Source organism: Bos grunniens, chromosome 12 (genome assembly GCF_055505025.1).
Source record: "Bos grunniens cultivar Pamir isolate PY7600 chromosome 12, Bosgru_T2T1.0, whole genome shotgun sequence".
In the NCBI taxonomy this organism is placed as follows: Eukaryota; Metazoa; Chordata; class Mammalia; order Artiodactyla; family Bovidae; genus Bos; species Bos grunniens.
The window spans coordinates 75,904,602-75,921,717 of record NC_141176.1 but is presented as its reverse complement, the minus strand read 5'-3'; the positions used below and the strand labels follow the sequence as shown (position 1 = coordinate 75,921,717).

Below are 17,116 nucleotides of genomic sequence, written 5' to 3'. Positions count from 1 at the left end.
CACACTTGCATGTTCAGCTGCACCATGACATCACCAACAGGTCATCTCAGCTTGTCCACAAGCAAAGTCTCCTAAACCTGCATCCACCATCTTCCCCAACTCAGTAAATGGAGAACCTGCCCTTCCCCTTCCTCATGTACCAGACACCACAGTCCTCTTCTCTTATACCCACACCCATCCCTTCAGCAGGTCTTATTAGTTCCACCTTTAACATGTGTCTGGAGTGTGACCCCTCTCTCCATTACTGCTGCTCTCACTCTGGTCCTGACCATGGTCATCTCTCGCCTAGATTATTTCAGTAGCCTTCTCACTTGTATCCACCCTCACCCATCCCCCCTGACTGTTTTCCATAAAGCACAGGTGTGACTCCTTAAAAACTTCAGACCAGACCTGTCACCCACCTCCACCTTTTATTGAAGTGACCCCAGGCTCCTCCTGCTCTGTCTCTGCTCACACCCACCTCATTCTTAATCAATTCCTGCTCTCCTGGCCTCCTTGCTTGTCCTGAACACCTTAGGCATCTGCCCTGTGGCCCCTGCACTCTCCCCTCCCTCTGTGAGGAGCAGCCTCTCCAGGTCTGCCTGAGCTCCCCTCCAGATCTGCTCACACCCCCTCTCAACGGAGCCTGCCCCCCACAGTGTGGACTCTCTTCCCTCCTTCACTCTCCATCCCCCTGAGCAGCTTCCTTTTCCTTCTTGTCCTCAGTACTTGTGCTCAGGTTAATTTTCCATACTATCCATCTTCCATCATGGAAAGAAACCCTAGGCGCTTTGTTTCCTCAAAACTCAATTCAAAAAAAAAAAAACTGAATTCACTGTGCCCACAGCAATGCCTGTCATACAGTAAGTCCTCAATAAATCTTTGTTAAAATGGTCCAGTGCATAGCTGCTGTGAAAAATGACAGAATGAAAACAAATAAAACACAGAGGTTTTGTTTAATATTCTTGGTTACAGTTTAGTCACTATGATATATACCCACTGCTGTGACTTCCCAGGTGACTCGGTGATAAAGAATTCTCCTGCCAGTGCTGGAGATGCAAGAGACATGGATTCAGCCCCTGGGTTGGAAAGATCTCCTGGAGAAGGAAATGGCAACCCACTCTAGTGGTCTTGCCCAGAAAATCCCATGGACAGAGGAGCCTGACTGGTTACAGTCCATGGGGCAGAAAAGAGTCAGATATGACTTAGCAACTGAGCATGAATGTATGTTGATTAAATACTTGTATGGAGAACTAATGCTAAAAGTTTAAGACGGTAGTAGAACACATTTTAAATCTTTTACTTTTACCCTTTTTCTATCTCCATATAGGATTTACAGTCTTTTGAGGATAGAGATCTAACTGAGATAGGAGACAGAGGAACCACACTGAGTGGAGGGCAGAAAGCCCGGATCAACCTTGCAAGGTAAATGGGGCTTAAGTTGCCATCCTGCCCCTCCTTCTCCGTGGTTCCTAGTGAATGTAAGCACACAGATCCCGCTCACCATGTGGGCCTGTGTAAAGCTGGGTCTTAGTCCTTTCCCTGGGCTCCTAGAATGAACCTGGAGTTGTTGGACGCCATCATGATTCAGAGATGAGACCCAGGGAGTGTGAAGTGTCCTCTCCTGACATCTCTCTATGTTTTCTAGAGCCGTGTATCAGGACGCAGACATCTACCTCCTGGATGATCCGCTCAGTGCAGTGGATGCAGAAGTCAGCAGACACTTGTTTGAACAGTGAGTGTGCTCCTGTTTTCTGTCATTTCTTCTTTCCAAGAACCCCATAGAGATCAGGGAAGAGAGCTCAGAAAAGACTTGGTGCTTCAGGAGACTCAGCTCACTCTGCCCTGGTGTTCCTTTCTCCCCTTCCTTCCTGCCACAGAAGATCCATCATAGAGAAATCTTGTATCATGATGAAGTTAGGACAGGAACATACAGAAGGTGCTTCTAGTGTATGGAAGACAGTGGGTCTGTGCTTTAGGGAGTGAGGGATATATGGGAGATTTACCCCTGTGACCTGCAGTTGATAACAGACACTGTGGATGGACCCAGACCCCAGGAAGAAGAAAGATGATGTACACTTTTTAAATCAGAGAGTAGGACTTGGTAACCTGGTACTTGACTGCTGGTTCTTTTCCTCCATTATTTGTTAAAGGCACATTAGAAGCGAACTTTTCGGTACTAACATAGGGCTTCCATGGAAAGACCTTGTTGGTTTATGCTTACTATTCTCAGTTTGGAAATAAAACCTTTATTAAGTCTAGTAATAAAATCTTAATAGAATTTGAGGATGATTTATTCCACACCTGAATATTATTTCAATCATTTCACATTGCTTCATGGATGCTTACTAGAATTAATATTCAGATCCACAATGTGGGGTCAACTTGAATTTAAAAAAGGTGTCTATAATCTGGCTTGAGTCTTAACTCTCATTCCTGTTTCTGGAATTTAGAACTTGTTGTCAGTGGCTCTTGGCTGGCCACACAGTGATTAATGTAAAACAACTCTGATGCTTTTCTATGTAAAATGTGTCCTTAACACACACTGACTAAGCCCTCTTATGGAGTCTAGACTGGCTTTTTTGAAAGCTTTGTGAGCTTGTTTTTTTGAAAGCTTTGTGAGCTTGTTTTTTTTCCTAAAACATCCTCAACATCTCCCCCATGGTTAGTTCCCTTGCTGTTGTTCACCTCATTAAAGCCAATAAGCCTTCCAGCTGCACTTATCAATGTCCTGCTGTGTATACTGAGATTGCTGCCCTTTACAGATGCCCTGCACAAAACCTCTTAGTTTACAAGAAGGGCAGTCAGCCAGGAGACAGGAAAGACCCCCACTATGTAGAATAAGGGAGACTAGGATGCCCAGCTCTCATTCCTGCCTCTGAGTAACCTGTCTCTATGTGGAGCTTGTTAAGAGGGATGCCTGGGAAAAGGTCAGCAGAGTCAAAGTTTAGAGGGTTTTGCTGCAGGATAAGAAATGCTAAATGAAAGCAGAAGTGGCAGGTGTAGGCTTTCAGTGAAATTGAAAAGATTCCTGTGCCCTGGGCTGGGCGGGAAGTGCCCTGGGGGCCTGCAGGCTGGGCAGGTGTGTGGAGGCTGAGAAGAGTATCCAGTTCTTTTGCTGAAGGAAGAGTAGAAACACAGGTGTGGAGGGAGGAGGAAGCAGGGCTGTGAGGAGAACAGCAGACACGTCCTTGCCTTAGGGGGTGCGTTGTTTGCCAGAGAGAAGCAGTTTGGAAATTCTCACTCTCAGGTCCTGTGTTAGTTTGCTGGGATTGTGTTCATCCAGGCTGCTCTCACAGGATACCAGACCCTAAGCGCCTTAGAAGTAACAGTTTATTTATCTCCGTTCTGGAGGCTGGGAAAGTCCAAGTTCAGGGTGCTGACAGATTCAGCGTCTGGTGAGGGCACGATTCCTGTGTCCTCATGTGGGGAAAGGGTGAGGGAGTTGTGTAGTCCCTTTTATATGGACACTAATCCCATTCATGCAGGCTCCACCCTCATGACCTGGTCACCTCCCAACTGTCCTATTTCCAGGACCTTCACAGTGGGGATTAGGTTTCAGCAAATGAGTATTAAGGACACAAATGCCTAGTCTGTAGCAGGCTGTCATGGATGGAGTGTGGGAGGGTTTAAACAATAGGAATTAATTTTCTCACAGTTCTTGAGGCTGGATGCTCAGGCTTAAGGTGTTATGGGCAGGTTCAGTTTCTTCTGAGACCTCTGTCCTCGACTCCTGATGGAATCCTCCTTGCCGTGTCCTCATATGGTCTTTCCTCTGTTCATCTGTATCCTCGAGTCTCTGTGCTTATGTCTTAGATTCCTCTTTCTAAGGTCAGAGTGCATCAGGCCCAACCTAATTAAGGGTAACTTAATTACTTCTTTAAAGTCTGTCACCAAATTCTAAAGTATTAATGACTGCCTTACTGATGGCTAACATGTTATGTTAACGTGTTTAATTCTGGGGCAACATGATTGACGTACAGCAGGTCCAGAATAGCAAAGTGAAGAGACTTCAACAGAGTCAGCGGTTGTTACAGGGAAATGTGTGAGGAACTCTGAGCTCTGGACACAAGGAGCTGGGATTCCAGATCCACTGTGGGGGTTTGGCTTCCACCAAAGTCTGTGTGTAGCTTGTGCTTAGTGTTGGGGTGATGAAAGAGCTCTGCAGATGGATGATGGTAACGACTACACAACCATGTGGATGTACTTAAGACCATTGAACCATATACCTAAAAATGGTAAACTCCATGTTATATTTTACCACAATAAAAAAAGTGCAAAGTGGCATTGATTGTTTCGGAACACAAGAGAGCAAGGCAACTGCCATGTGGCAGGGCCTCCAGCTCTCTGATCTTGACCTCCCTTTCCTACCCTCTCCTTATCATGACTTGGTGAATTTCCCTTGGAGAAGTGCCTAATGGCTTGTCATGAGTTCAGTGACAGGTGTTAGTGCTATGACAAGGATTCCTCACCCCTACCCTCCTGGCATCATGAGGATTTTCCTAGAGATTTGGATAAAAAAGCATTATTTGGGAAAAATTCAAGGTCACCAACTGATAACTTCATTGTAATGATTTGTATTACTTCAATCACAATGGAATGTTACCATGTAAAATGGAAGAAACCATTTTACAACATTTGAGTTGGTCTGTCTTGAACATGGGCTTCCTGGTGTTCAGCATTAAATAATCTGCCAGGATACTCAGGTTCTACCCCTTGGTCGGGGTCGGGAAGATCCTGGAGGAAGGTGTGCCAATCCATCCAATATTCTTGCCTGGAGAATCTCATGGATAGAGGAGTCTAGTGGGCTACAGTCCATGCAGTTGCAAAGTCTGACATGACTGAAGCGACTAAGCATACACACTACCTTGGACAGAGCAACCCACTAGATTTGATTAAAATCCACTTTAAGGGACTTTTGGCAGGTACTTTTATATTAAGGAGAAGAAATTTCACTTTTAAAAGCTTTAGTACTAAGTCTGAAGAGAGATTTACTCAGTCAGAGGTCTTAGGTACAAATATTGAACTCAGACATGTCAAAAGAAATAAATGAATTTTTTTGGACATAATGAGGTGTATGTGTTAACATCCTGGTCCCTTGCTTCTGATTATAGATCCAGTGTCCAGAATGTCCTCTTGTGAGTTTTGGATTGACATGTACACACTATTATATTTAAAATACATATTCAACAAGGACCTACTGTATTCTCTAAAGCAGGGAACACTGCTCAATACTCTACAATAACATAAATGGGGAAAGTATTTGAAAAAGAATAGATACATGTGTAGGTATAACTGAATCACTTTGCTGTACACCTGAAGCTAACACATTGTTAATCAACTATACTCTAGTATAAAATACAATTAAAAAAACATACAAAGAAAAAAAGCCCAAAGTATCCTTTTGGGACTTTTCTTCCTGAGTCCAAAGCATATGACCGCTTGTGGTTAGGGAGGAGTGGAGAAGGAAGCTGACATTTACTGAGTGGATTGGTGGTTTGATTTCTCAGAATGTGTGGATGAGTTGTCACTGACCTTGTTCTGAGATGAAGAAACAGGTTTAGTCACTTGTGCAACGTCATCAGGCTTGCGAGAGGGACTGAGCTACAGTCTGCTGCCTCCAGACTCTCCACATGACTCACTCAGCAGGCTGAGCTCTGGTCCATGTTCCTGAGATTTGCTCTGTGAGGAGCTTAGGCTCCCAAAGTACCTGCGTGGAACCCCATCTATGATCACTGGGGCCCCAGACCTAGCTACTCGCTTCCCTGGAGGAGTTGTAAACCCTGTGAGATGAGACTGGGGCTGAGTTCCTAGGGGTCTGCATTTAAAATGGAGGAGCAGATTGAGGGGTTAACAAGGTTGGGCTTCACTGGTGGCTTAGATGGTACAGAATTTGCCTGCAGTGCGGGAGGCCTGGGTTAAATCCCCTGAAGTAGGAAATGGCAACCCACTCCAGTATTCTTACCCGGAGACTTCCATGGACAGAGGAAGTTGGCAAGCTATAGTCCATGAGGTCATAGAGAGTCAGTCATGACCGAGTGACTAACACTTTCACTTTGAAGTGAAAGTGAGGAAAGTGAGGGGGATTGTTGGGCTGCATCCTGCTGGCCTGCTAGGCCTGTGCTTGCCCAGCTAGACTGAAGAAAGAGTGAGGAGTCAACACCACAGACACAACTGGTTTAATGACTAGGGTGAGCTTCCATGTCTGAAGCAAGGACCTAACCAGCACCCCACTGTGTGCGGTGGGGAGCAGGGCAGGACATAGCAGCAGTCTGTGCTCCTAGTGGGGACATAGTTGGGGAGGGAAGATTACTAGTTACAGGGGAATTGACATTAGATTGGCTCTTCTGTTACCATGGAAACCAGCAGAGGGCCATGTTCTTCCCTCCCCTTTAATAAGAATAGTAGAGGGTTCTGATCTAAAGCTAGAATAATCATTAGCTAGGCTCTGGGGCAAGTGTGTAGAAAGGTCAGTCATGTGAGTAGGTGTAGGTGAAGCAGGCACTAGGTCAAGCAGGAGATGTAAAGAAAGCAAGAGAGCAGCCATCTTGGGTAGCCTGTTCATACACATGTCTTGGCTATAGAGAATTGGTGTGTCTTCTGAGCTATTGGATGATTCCCACTGTGATTTGGATTCTATTCTTTCATTTTTATGTTTGGAGGGTGTCCAGTCCTAATGAAAAAAATATTTCCTTCCTGTGTGGGACTGGGATGTTACAAAGACTGATGGAGGCAACGTTAGATTTCTTTTTTTATCTGATACTATTTGAGAAGTTTCTAGAAAATGTACTCTGGCAAAGGTTACCAAAAACCTGTCAGTTTTTTTGTTGTTAATGTATGTCATCTATCATAAATAATCACCTTGAAAACTATCTAAGAAAAATGTACACATTTTATATGACATGAGTCTTTCTCTAATTCCTATATAGTAATAAGATAGTGTTTTAGTTCAGTCAAGATTTGGAATATCAGTGTTAATTGTTTTCCATTATGAAACATGTAAATAATTGTTAAGCTGAGTTTTTTAAAGAAAAAAGTAATTTAGCTATTGGTGCCTATTTTACTGGAATACTTTTTAGAATTTTTTAGCAGAGCAAGATTCAAGTTTGCCGCTAATGAATTTCAGGATCTTGTGAGAATCATTGACTTGTATTAGTTTGGTGCAAATGTACTTTTGGTTTCAGACCATGAACTTGAAATCATTATAACTCAGCTCAAACACATCTTTGTTAATCAAAATTAGGGGCCACTACAATCAACATCTTTGCAGCCAAAGATGGAGAAGCTCTATACAGTCAGCAAAAACAAGGCTGGGATCTTACTGTGGATCAGATCATGAACTCCTTATTGCCCAATTCAGACTTAAATTGAAGAAAGTATGGAAAACCATTAGACCATTCAGGTGTGACCTAAATCAAATTCCTTATGATTATACAGTGGAATTGGCAAATAGATTCAATGAATTAGATATGATAGAGTGCCTGAAGAACTATGGACAAAGGCTTGTAACATTGTACAGGAGGCGGTGATCAAAACCATCCCCCAAAAAAAGAAATGCAAAAAGGCAAAATGATTGTCTGAGGCAGCCTTACAAATAGCTGATAAAAGAAGTGAAGTGAAAGGCAAAGGAGAAAAGGAAAGATACACCAATATGAACGCAGAGTTCCAAAGAATAGCACGGAGAGATAAGAAAGCCTTCTTCAGTGATCAGTGCAAAGAAATAGAGGAAAACAATAGAATGGGAAAGACTAGAGATCTCCTCAAGAAACTTAGAGATACCAAAGGAACATTTCATGCAAAGATGGGCACAATAAAGGACAGAAATGGTGTGGACCTAACAGAAGCAGAATATATTAAGAAAAGGTGGCAAGAATACACAGAAGAACTTTGCAAAAAAGATCTTAATGACCCAGATAGCCATAGTGGTGTAATCACTCACCTAGAACCAGACATCCTGGAGTGCGAAGTCAAATGCACCTTAGGAAGCATCACCAAAAACAAAGGTAGTGGAGGTGATGGAATTACAGTTGAGTTATTTCAAATCCTAAAAGATGATGCTGTTAAAGGACTGCACTCAATATGCCAGCAAATTTGGAAAACTTAGCAGGGGCCACAGAACTGGAAAAGGTCAGTTTTCATTCCAATCTCAAAGAAGGACAATGCCAAGGAATGTTCAAACTATCACACAATTGTACTCATTTCACACAGTACCAAAGTAATGTTCAAAATTCTCCAAGCTAGACTTCAACAGTACGTGAACCGAGAACTTCCAGATATTCAAGCTGGATTTAGAAAAGGCAGAGGAAACAGAGATCAAATTGCCAACATCTGTTGGATCACAAAAATAGCAAAAGAATTCTAGAAAAGCATCTACTTCTGCTTCACTGAATACACTAAAGCCTTTGACAGTGTGGATCACAATAAACTGTGGAAAATTCTTCAAGAGATGGAAATACCAGACCACCTGATCTGCCTCCTCAGAAATCTGCATGCAGGTCAGGAAGCAACAGTTACAATAGGACGTGGAATAGTGGACAGGTTCAAAATTGGGAAAAGAGTACATCAAGGCTGTATATTGTCATCCTGCTTATTTAACTTATATGCAGTGTACATCATGTGAAATGCCAGGCTGGATGAAGCAAAAGCTAGAATCAAGATTTCCAGGAGAAATATCAACAACCTCAGATATACAGATGACATCATCCTAATGGTAGAAAGTGAAGAGGAACTAAAGAGCCTCTTGATGAAGGTGAAAGAGGAGAGACCAAAAAATGGCTTAAAACTCAACATTCGAAAACCTAAGATCATGACATCTGGTACCATCACTTCATGGTAAATAGATAGCAAAACAGTGGAAACAGTTACAGACTTCATTTTCTTGGGCTCCAAAATCACTGTGGATGATGACTGCAGCTATGCAAATAAAAAACATTTTCTACTTGGAATAAAAGCTATGATGAACCTAGACAGCATATTAAAAACCAGTGATATCACTTTGCCAATAATGGTTTGTATCGTCAAAGCTATGGTTTTTCCAGTAGTCATGTATGGATGTGAAATTCAGACCATAAAGAAAGTTGAGTGCCAAAGAATTGATGCTTTTGAACTGTGGTGTTGGAGAAGACTCTTGTGAGTCAAATCAGTCAATCCTAAGGGAAATCAGTCCTGAATATTCATTGGAAGGACTGATGCTCCAATTCTTTGACAACCTGGTATGAAGAGATGACTCATTAGAAAAGATTCTGATGCTGGGAAAGATTGAAGGGAAGAGGAAAATGGGATGACAGAGGACGAGATGGTTAGATGGCATCACCAACTCAGTGGACATGCGTTTGAGCAAGCTCCGGGAGATGGTGAAGGTCAGGGAAGCCTGGCGTGCTTCAGTCCAAAGGGGTACAAAGAGTCAGTCACAACTGAACACCTGAACAGCAGCAACAACAAAACACTCAACACATTTTTGCCAATGAGAAATATGTTTGTTTATTCTTGTAGCATAAAAATCTGTGCTTTAGGATTTGATGAACTCTTGGAATGCATTGTCTGCTTCCTACCAGTTGTGGAAGCACTTTCCCTGCAAAAAGTTGTCAAGATGCTTGAAGAAGTGGTAGTCAGTTGGTGAGGGGTCATCTGCATATAGCAGATGAAGCAAAACTTCATAGACCAATTTGTTCAACTTTGAAGTGTTGGTAATGTGATGTGCAGTTGAGCATTGTCATGGAGAAGAACTGGGCCCTTTCTGTTGATCAGTACTGCAGACATTACTGTTTTCAGTGCGTCTCATCGATTTACTGAGCGTATTTCTCAGATGTAATGGTTTCACTGGGATTCAGAAAATTGTAGTATATCAGACAGGCAGCAGACCACCAAACAGTGATCACAATTTTTCTGATTCAAATTTGGCTTTGGGAAGTGCTTTGGAGCTCCTAGTTCAACCACTGAGCTGGTCATCACCAGTTATATACAATCCACATTTTGTCGCACATCCCACTTTGACTGAGAAATGGTTCATTGCTATTGCATAGAATAAGAGAAGATGACACTTCAGAACAATATTTTTGATCAGCTCATGAGGTACCTACTTCTTGAGCTTTTTCACCTTTCCCAGTTTGCTTCAAATGCCAAACAACTGTGGATGGTTGATTTTGAGTTCTTCCCTAACTTCTTGTGTAGTTGTAAGAGGGTTAGCTTTGATGATTGCTCTCAGTTGGTGGTTGTCAATTTCTGTGGCCAGCCTCTATGCTCCTAAACTTCAAGGCTCTCATCTCCTTTGCAAAACTTCTTGACCACTACTGTGCTGTACATTCTTTAGCAGTTCCTAGGTCTAATGGGTTGTTGATATTGTGAGTTGTCTCCACTGCTTTGCAACCCATTTTGAACTCAAATAAGAAACTCGCTTGGATTTGCTTTTTGTCTAACATCATTTCCATAGTTTAAAGAAGTATAAAATAAATAGCAAGTAATAAGTCATTATCAAAGAAACATAAAGTGAGAAATAAGCATTAAAATGATGTTTAACATAACTATATTTATTTAGAATGTATTCTGATATCAAATGACAAATTTCAACAATGCAAAAACTGAAGTTAGTTTTGCATCAACTTAAATATTTGTGTTTAATTTGTTTTATTTGGTATTTACAGATTTTTGAGGGCTGTCTTGTCTTTGTCTCATGTTTTCAATTTACGAATTTTCAGTTGTGAGCACCCCGATTAATGTGTTTTGTTCATACTGTACCTTTTACATTTGTAGGTGTATTTGTCAACTCTTGAGTGAGAAGATCACAATTCTAGTGACGCATCACTTGCAATACCTAGAAGATGCAACTCAGATTCTGATACTGAAAGATGTAAGTAATTTCTAGAAGTCTGTGGAGCTTGCTCACACTCAGATGTATTGAAGGCCAGATCCTCCAAGCAGATCACTCTCCTTGGATATGTGATAAACACCCTCTTCTCCCTCAGTTATATCCCCTTCTTCTGAGAACTGGTGATATTCATATCTTTGAGGATGAATAAAAAGACCTGTAGAAATGTCACTCTAAGCCACATAAAGCCTAAAGTATATTAAAGTGCTACTGAAGAATCACTGAATTATCACTTCTAGTGAAACTTTTTTTAAAGATAATGATGCTATTTTATTTAGAACATTTATTTCCTCTTCCACAAATTTGGCTCAGAAGGTAAAGTGTCTGTCTACCATGCAGGAGACCCAGGTTTGATCCTTGGGTTGGGAACATCCCCTGGAGAAGGAAATGGCAATCTACTCCAGTACTATTGCCTTGAAAATCCCATGGACAGAGGAGCCTGGTAAGCTACAGTCCAAGGGGTTGCAAAGAGTCAGACACGACTGAGTGACTTCACTTTCACTTTCCACAAATTAAGTCAAAGTATATTAGTATTTGGAAATTAGAAATACTAAGACCTGTTTGTACACATGTGATGTCATGTGCAGTTTGCCTGAAGATCATCTTCCATTAGCACTAGAAGCGAGGTTGTGTGCTGAGCACCCTGGTCAGAGATGCCCACTCTGCTGGTGTTGCCCGTTGCTGGTATTCCTGCCTAGGTCTCTATGTGCCTGAAACGTGTGGGAGCCTGTGCAGCAGGAGGACAAGGCCTTGCTTTTATGGGGCTCCTGTTCTTAAGGGGAAGATGTGACATCCTGGCTACCTCCCTAAGGATCTGGTGCCTCATGGGCTCTGAGTGACATGAAGGTGGGAGCCATGGAGTCACCTGGGGAAGCGGATCTGAGGCAAGGGGTCCTAAGGAAGGAGCTGACCTGGCAGTTTGGAGGAATGGCAGGAAGACCAGCATGTCTGAGGAGAGTGAGCAGGGGGACAGGAGGGAGCTGGTTTCCAAGCAGTGGGCAGCAGGCCTGGAAGTGGAATTAAAGCCGTTGGATGGTCCAGAGCAGAGGAGGGAGGTGGTCTGATGTGGGATTTAAAAGATTCTTTCCATGTTTGCTGGGGGAGCAACAGCAGAAGCAATTTGAAATCTTAGTAATGTTGGGAAGGCAGAAATACAGGCTCAGGCTAGGATGTCAGTTTCTAGAGCTACTGTAACAAAGCACCACAAACGGGGTGACTTAATACAATAGAAGTTTATTGTCTCCCTGTTCTAGAGGCTATGGGTCCCAAATCCAGGTGTGGCAGGAGTGTGTTCCCCCTGAAGGCTCCAGGGGACAACCCTTCATTCCAGCCTCTGGCATTCGCCGGCCTTCCTTGTGTTCCTTGGCTTCCAGCAGCAGCATTGTGGTCTCTGTCTCTCTTGTCAAATGGCCATTGTCCCCATGTCAGTCTGGGTCTCTTCTCTTCTCATAAGAATGTCAGTCACACTGAATTTAGGGTTGCTCTGCTCCAGTGTTACCTCATCTTAACTTCATCACATCTACACAGACTGTTTCCATTAAATAATGTCATGTTCATCTGTTGGGGCCGGCGTGAGGCACTCCGCCCATGGCAAAGGTCATGAGGAAGGAGGCGCGACATACGCAAAGGCGGGATCGAGCCTCAGGAGTCCCCCTGGAAATCCTCGAGCATCTACCCCCATAACCAGAGTCTGCCTACTTTGCTACCTTGTGCTCTCACCTACACCTCTGACTTTATGGAGGCTGTCCCCCACCACCTCTTTTGGAGAAGGAGTTAACTTAGAGCTCCAGTTAATAATAATTCCTGGGTGTAATAGGAGTGTTTCAACCTACAAACTCCTCTGAAGGTTCTCTAGCCTGCCTGACAGGCTCGCCTGGCCACATGTGATTGCTCACAGCCTCCCAACTATGAGAGGCACGAGATGCTTTAAACCTTCTAAAAACAGGTTCCTTAGAAAAGTTAGAAAACTATTAGTATAAGTATAATGGGCTGATTAGAAATTGTATTGGTGAAGGGTTTTTCATTTGTTGAGCCAATGTTTGTTGCTAAGACTCCACATCCCCTGCCCTTACACACATTAATGAATATATAGAAGAAATAAGTACTAACCTTTGATATAAATCACAATAGACCTTAGGCTAAGTAAATTCTTTCCTTAACTAAAACCCACTACACCCTCACCCTATAGGAATGTAACTTTGTTTGGGTGGCGTCTGTTTTAAGAATAATCACCCCTGGAGAAATAAGTGTCCTGGTTGACTGACCGCTGTCAAAAGGAGAGGGTCATAAATTGTCAGCAGGCCCCCTGGCCAGAAGATAATGTAACACTCCTAAGACCTCTATATACATTTGTATGAAGCACCTGACTTTGATAAAAGTCAGGACAGCTGACCCTGCGTGACTTTTGCATAACATCTCAGTGTATAAAAGTAGACCATGGAAAATAAAGGATTGGGATCAGTTCCTCGAAAGACTGGTCTGCCCATGTTGCTCTCTCTCTCACTCTGGCTGAGTCTCCATCTGGAGCATGGAACCCACCAAGCTTACTAATTTTGCCTGGGCTTCTAAGATCCGACTGAGGAGGCCTCAGTGTCTTCTCTCCTTCGGGAGAACGGAAGGACGCCTGCAGCCTACGTAAGTGGTGCAAGCTTCTTGTCTTGAAGTTTTATTGGTCTCCCACGTAAACCAAGCTACTCAGCCTCTTTTCTCCACTGAATTTTCCTACTGAGCTATCCTCATTCTATTGCTCTTTATATCTCTAATTAATATCTAATTGAAGCTATTGTATCCTGATCCTCGCCTATGCCGTCCCCGCTTCGAACTCCCTGGATCAGCTGGGGCTAGACCCTGGCATTCACCGGTGTCATATTTAGGGCTTGATCATATCTTTTTAGGGGGACACCATGCAATCCACTGCACTTGATGTAATTGAGGGTGGGCTGAAGATTAGAAGTTTTCAGACCTAGTGGTTGTTTGATGCTTCAGTCCTTGGCTTGTTTGCCTCTGTACCTCAGCATCTCCTTTGTTAACCCATGTCTGTTCCAACAGGCCTTAGTCAGATTTCTCACTTATGAGGTGAATTTCTGCTCCAAGTTAGATTATTAAAATATAGCACCTCTACTTCTCTAGAAGCAGTTCCATGTGTTGACTCTTTTCCACTCCTCCAGCAATAGGGGTTTCCGATTTCTCAGGCTTGAAAGCAGTTAATTCCATGTACAGAGAGAGTGATAGTTGCTGCTGCTACTAAGTCACTTCAGTCGTGTCCGACTCTGTGCGACCCCATAGACGGCAGCCCACCAGGCTCCCCCATCCCTGGGATTCTCTAGGCAAGAATACTGAAGTGGGCTGCCATTCCCTTCTCCAATGCATGAAAGTGAAAAGTCAAAGTGAAGTCGCTCAGTTGTGTCCGACTCTTCGCGACCCCATGGACTGCAGCCTACCAGGCTCCTCCATCCACGGGATTTTCCAAGCAAGAGTACTGGAGTAGGGTGCCATTGCCTTCTCCAGAGGGAGTGATAGTAGTTTGTAAAACCTCAACATTATTTAGCTCATCCCTAGATGTTTTGGTATTCTCTGATTGCTTCTATTGATGACACCATCCCCACATTTAGTACTATTGGAATGATTTGTCCACTGGTGAGCACCCCTGGATGAGTTGGAGTCTATCCTTCCTGTTTGTCTAGTCCCTTTCTAACAGCAGAGAGTGGATGGCTACCCCTTAAACCCTTCAGAATTGTTAGTCCTCGGCTGCTGAGTCAAATTGCTATATTTTTAACACTAGTCATTTCCTCTTGCATCTTACAGATACAAATAGAAACTGTTAATCTCATTTTGAAAAGGTGTATGACTCAAAGAAATAGAGGAAAACAACAGAATGGGAAAGACTAGAGATCTCTTCAAGAAAATAAGAGATACCAAAGGAATATTTCATGCAAAGATAAGCTCGATAAAGGACAGAAATGGTATGGACCTAACAGAAGCATAAGATATTAAGAAGAGATGGCAAGAATACACAGAAGAACTGTACAAAAAAGATCTTCACAACCCAGATAATCACGATGCTGTGATCACTCACCTAGAGCCAGACATCCTGGAATGTGAAGTCAAGTGGGCCTTAGAAAGCATCACTATGAACAAAGCTAGTGAAGGTGATAGAATTCCAGTTGAGCTATTCCAAATCCTGAAAGATGATGCTGTGAAACTGCTGCACTCATTATGCTAGCAAATTTGGAAATCTCAGCAGTGGCCACAGGACTGGAAAAGGTCAGTTTTCATTCCCATCTCAAAGAAAGGCAATGCCAAAGAATGCTCAAACTACCTCACAATTGCACTCATCTCACACGCTACTAAAGTAATGCCTAAAATTCTCCAAGCCAGGCTTCAGCAATATGTGAACCTTGAACTTCCTGATGTTCAAGCTGGTTTTAGAAAAGGCAGAGGAACCAGAGATCAAATTGCCAACATCCGCTGGATCATGTAAAAAGCAAGAGAGTTCCAGAAAAACATCTATTTCTGCTTTATTGACTATGCCAAAGCCTTTGACTGTGTGGATCACAATAAACTGTGGAAAATTCTGAAAGAGATGGGATTACCAGACCACCTGATCTGCCTCTTGAGAAATTTGTATGCAGGTCAGGAAGCAACAGTTAGAACTGAACATGGAACAACAGACTGGTTCCAAATAGGAAAAGGAGTTCATCAAGGCTGTATATTGTCACCCCGCTGATTTAACTTATATGCAGAGTACATCATGAGAAACGCTGGGCTGGAAGAAACACAAGCTGGAATCAAGATTGTCGGGAGAAATATCAATAACCTCAGATATGCAGATGACACCACCCTTGTGGCAGAAAGTGAAGAGGAACTAAAAAGCCTCTTGATGAAGGTGAAAGTGGAGAGTGAAAAAGTTGGCTTAAAGCTCAACATTCATAAAACGAAGATTATGGCATCTGGTCCCATCACTTAATGGGAAATAGATGGGGAAACAGTGGAAACAGTGTCAGACTTTATTTTTCTGGGTTCCAAAATCACTGCAGATGGTGACTGCAGCCATGAAATTAAAAGACACTTACTCCTTGGAAGGAAAGTTATGACCAACCTAGAGAGCATATTCAAAAGCAGAGATATTAGTTTGCCAACAAAGTTTCGTCTAGTCAAGGCTATGGTTTTTCCTGTGGTCATGTATGGATGTGAGAGTTGGACTGTGAAGAAAGCTGAGTGCTGAAGAATGGATGCTTTTGAACTGTGGTGCTGGAGAAGACTCTTGAGAGTCCCTTGGACTGCAAGGAGATCCAACCTGTCCATTCTGAAGGAGATCAGCCCTGGGATTTCTTTGGAAGGAATGATGCTAAAGCTGAAACTCCAATACTTTGGCCACCTCATGTGAAGAGTTGACTGTTTGGAAAAGACTCTGATGCTGGGAGGGATTGGGGGCAAGAGGAGAAGGGGACGACAGAGGATGAGATGGCTGGATGGCATCACTGACTCGATGGACATGAGTCTGCGTGTACTCCGGGGGTTGGTGATGGACAGGGACGCCTGGCGTGCTGTGATTCATGGGGTCGCAAAGAGTCGGACACGACTGAATGACTGATCTGATCTGATGACTTTTTCCTCCCAAGTAGAACAAGACACAGTGCATCATGAATAACTAACTCTGCAGTATCAGATGTTGCCCAAAGGCTTCATTGGTTTTCTCCCAAGGCACCACATCAGAGTGTGGATTGACAGGGCTACCAGTGAGGATGCTGGGCCACCTTCTTTCCACCTGACCTGCCTCAGCCAGACATGCCCTCCTTTGGTTAGTTTTTCATCCTGGGATTTTGCCTAATATTTTGTTTGCCTCTAAGTGAATCAGCCGAGTTTTGATTCATGGAGTCAGAAATAGTGAAAACTTTGCACATTATTTTCTATAACTTTGTAAGAGAGGGAAACCGCAATGATGTACCACATATGTTCAAAGAACATTAGATTGGCCATAGCTTTGCTAGTTGCCTGATTTAGGGAAGTTGTGTTGGCTTCTTATGATTGGTTGTTCTTAATTTTTCTTGGCTCTGAGTGCATGGATTGTAGTTTAGGTTTTGGTTTACTGGCATGGGCTTCCAAAACATTAGAGCCACCAATCTCATGGCCTCCTTGTTTATGAGCTATTTTATAAGGTAAAATATTGAATTTTCAGTTTGGAACTTCCTGAGTGTGTGGGATAGTGTAAAGACCATGAAGACACAGCTCATGGGTTCTCTGTCCAGAGCTGGTTCCTATACATCCTATTCC

The 17,116-nt window shown here is 43.1% G+C and overlaps 1 protein-coding gene across 4 annotated transcripts in view; it reads left to right on the top strand.

The window, feature by feature from the left end:
• Nucleotides 1–17,116, top strand: part of LOC147361925 (ATP-binding cassette sub-family C member 4-like) — a 169,780-nt gene that overhangs the window by 66,301 nt on the left and 86,363 nt on the right. For all 4 annotated transcript variants that reach the window (XM_086330248.1, XM_086330245.1, XM_086330246.1 and 1 more), the window contains exons 12-14: nt 1,310–1,404; nt 1,628–1,714; nt 10,729–10,825. In XM_086330248.1, the coding sequence (XP_086186374.1) occupies nt 1,310–1,404; nt 1,628–1,714; nt 10,729–10,825 (279 nt within the window). The remainder of the gene's footprint in view (nt 1–1,309; nt 1,405–1,627; nt 1,715–10,728; nt 10,826–17,116) is intronic.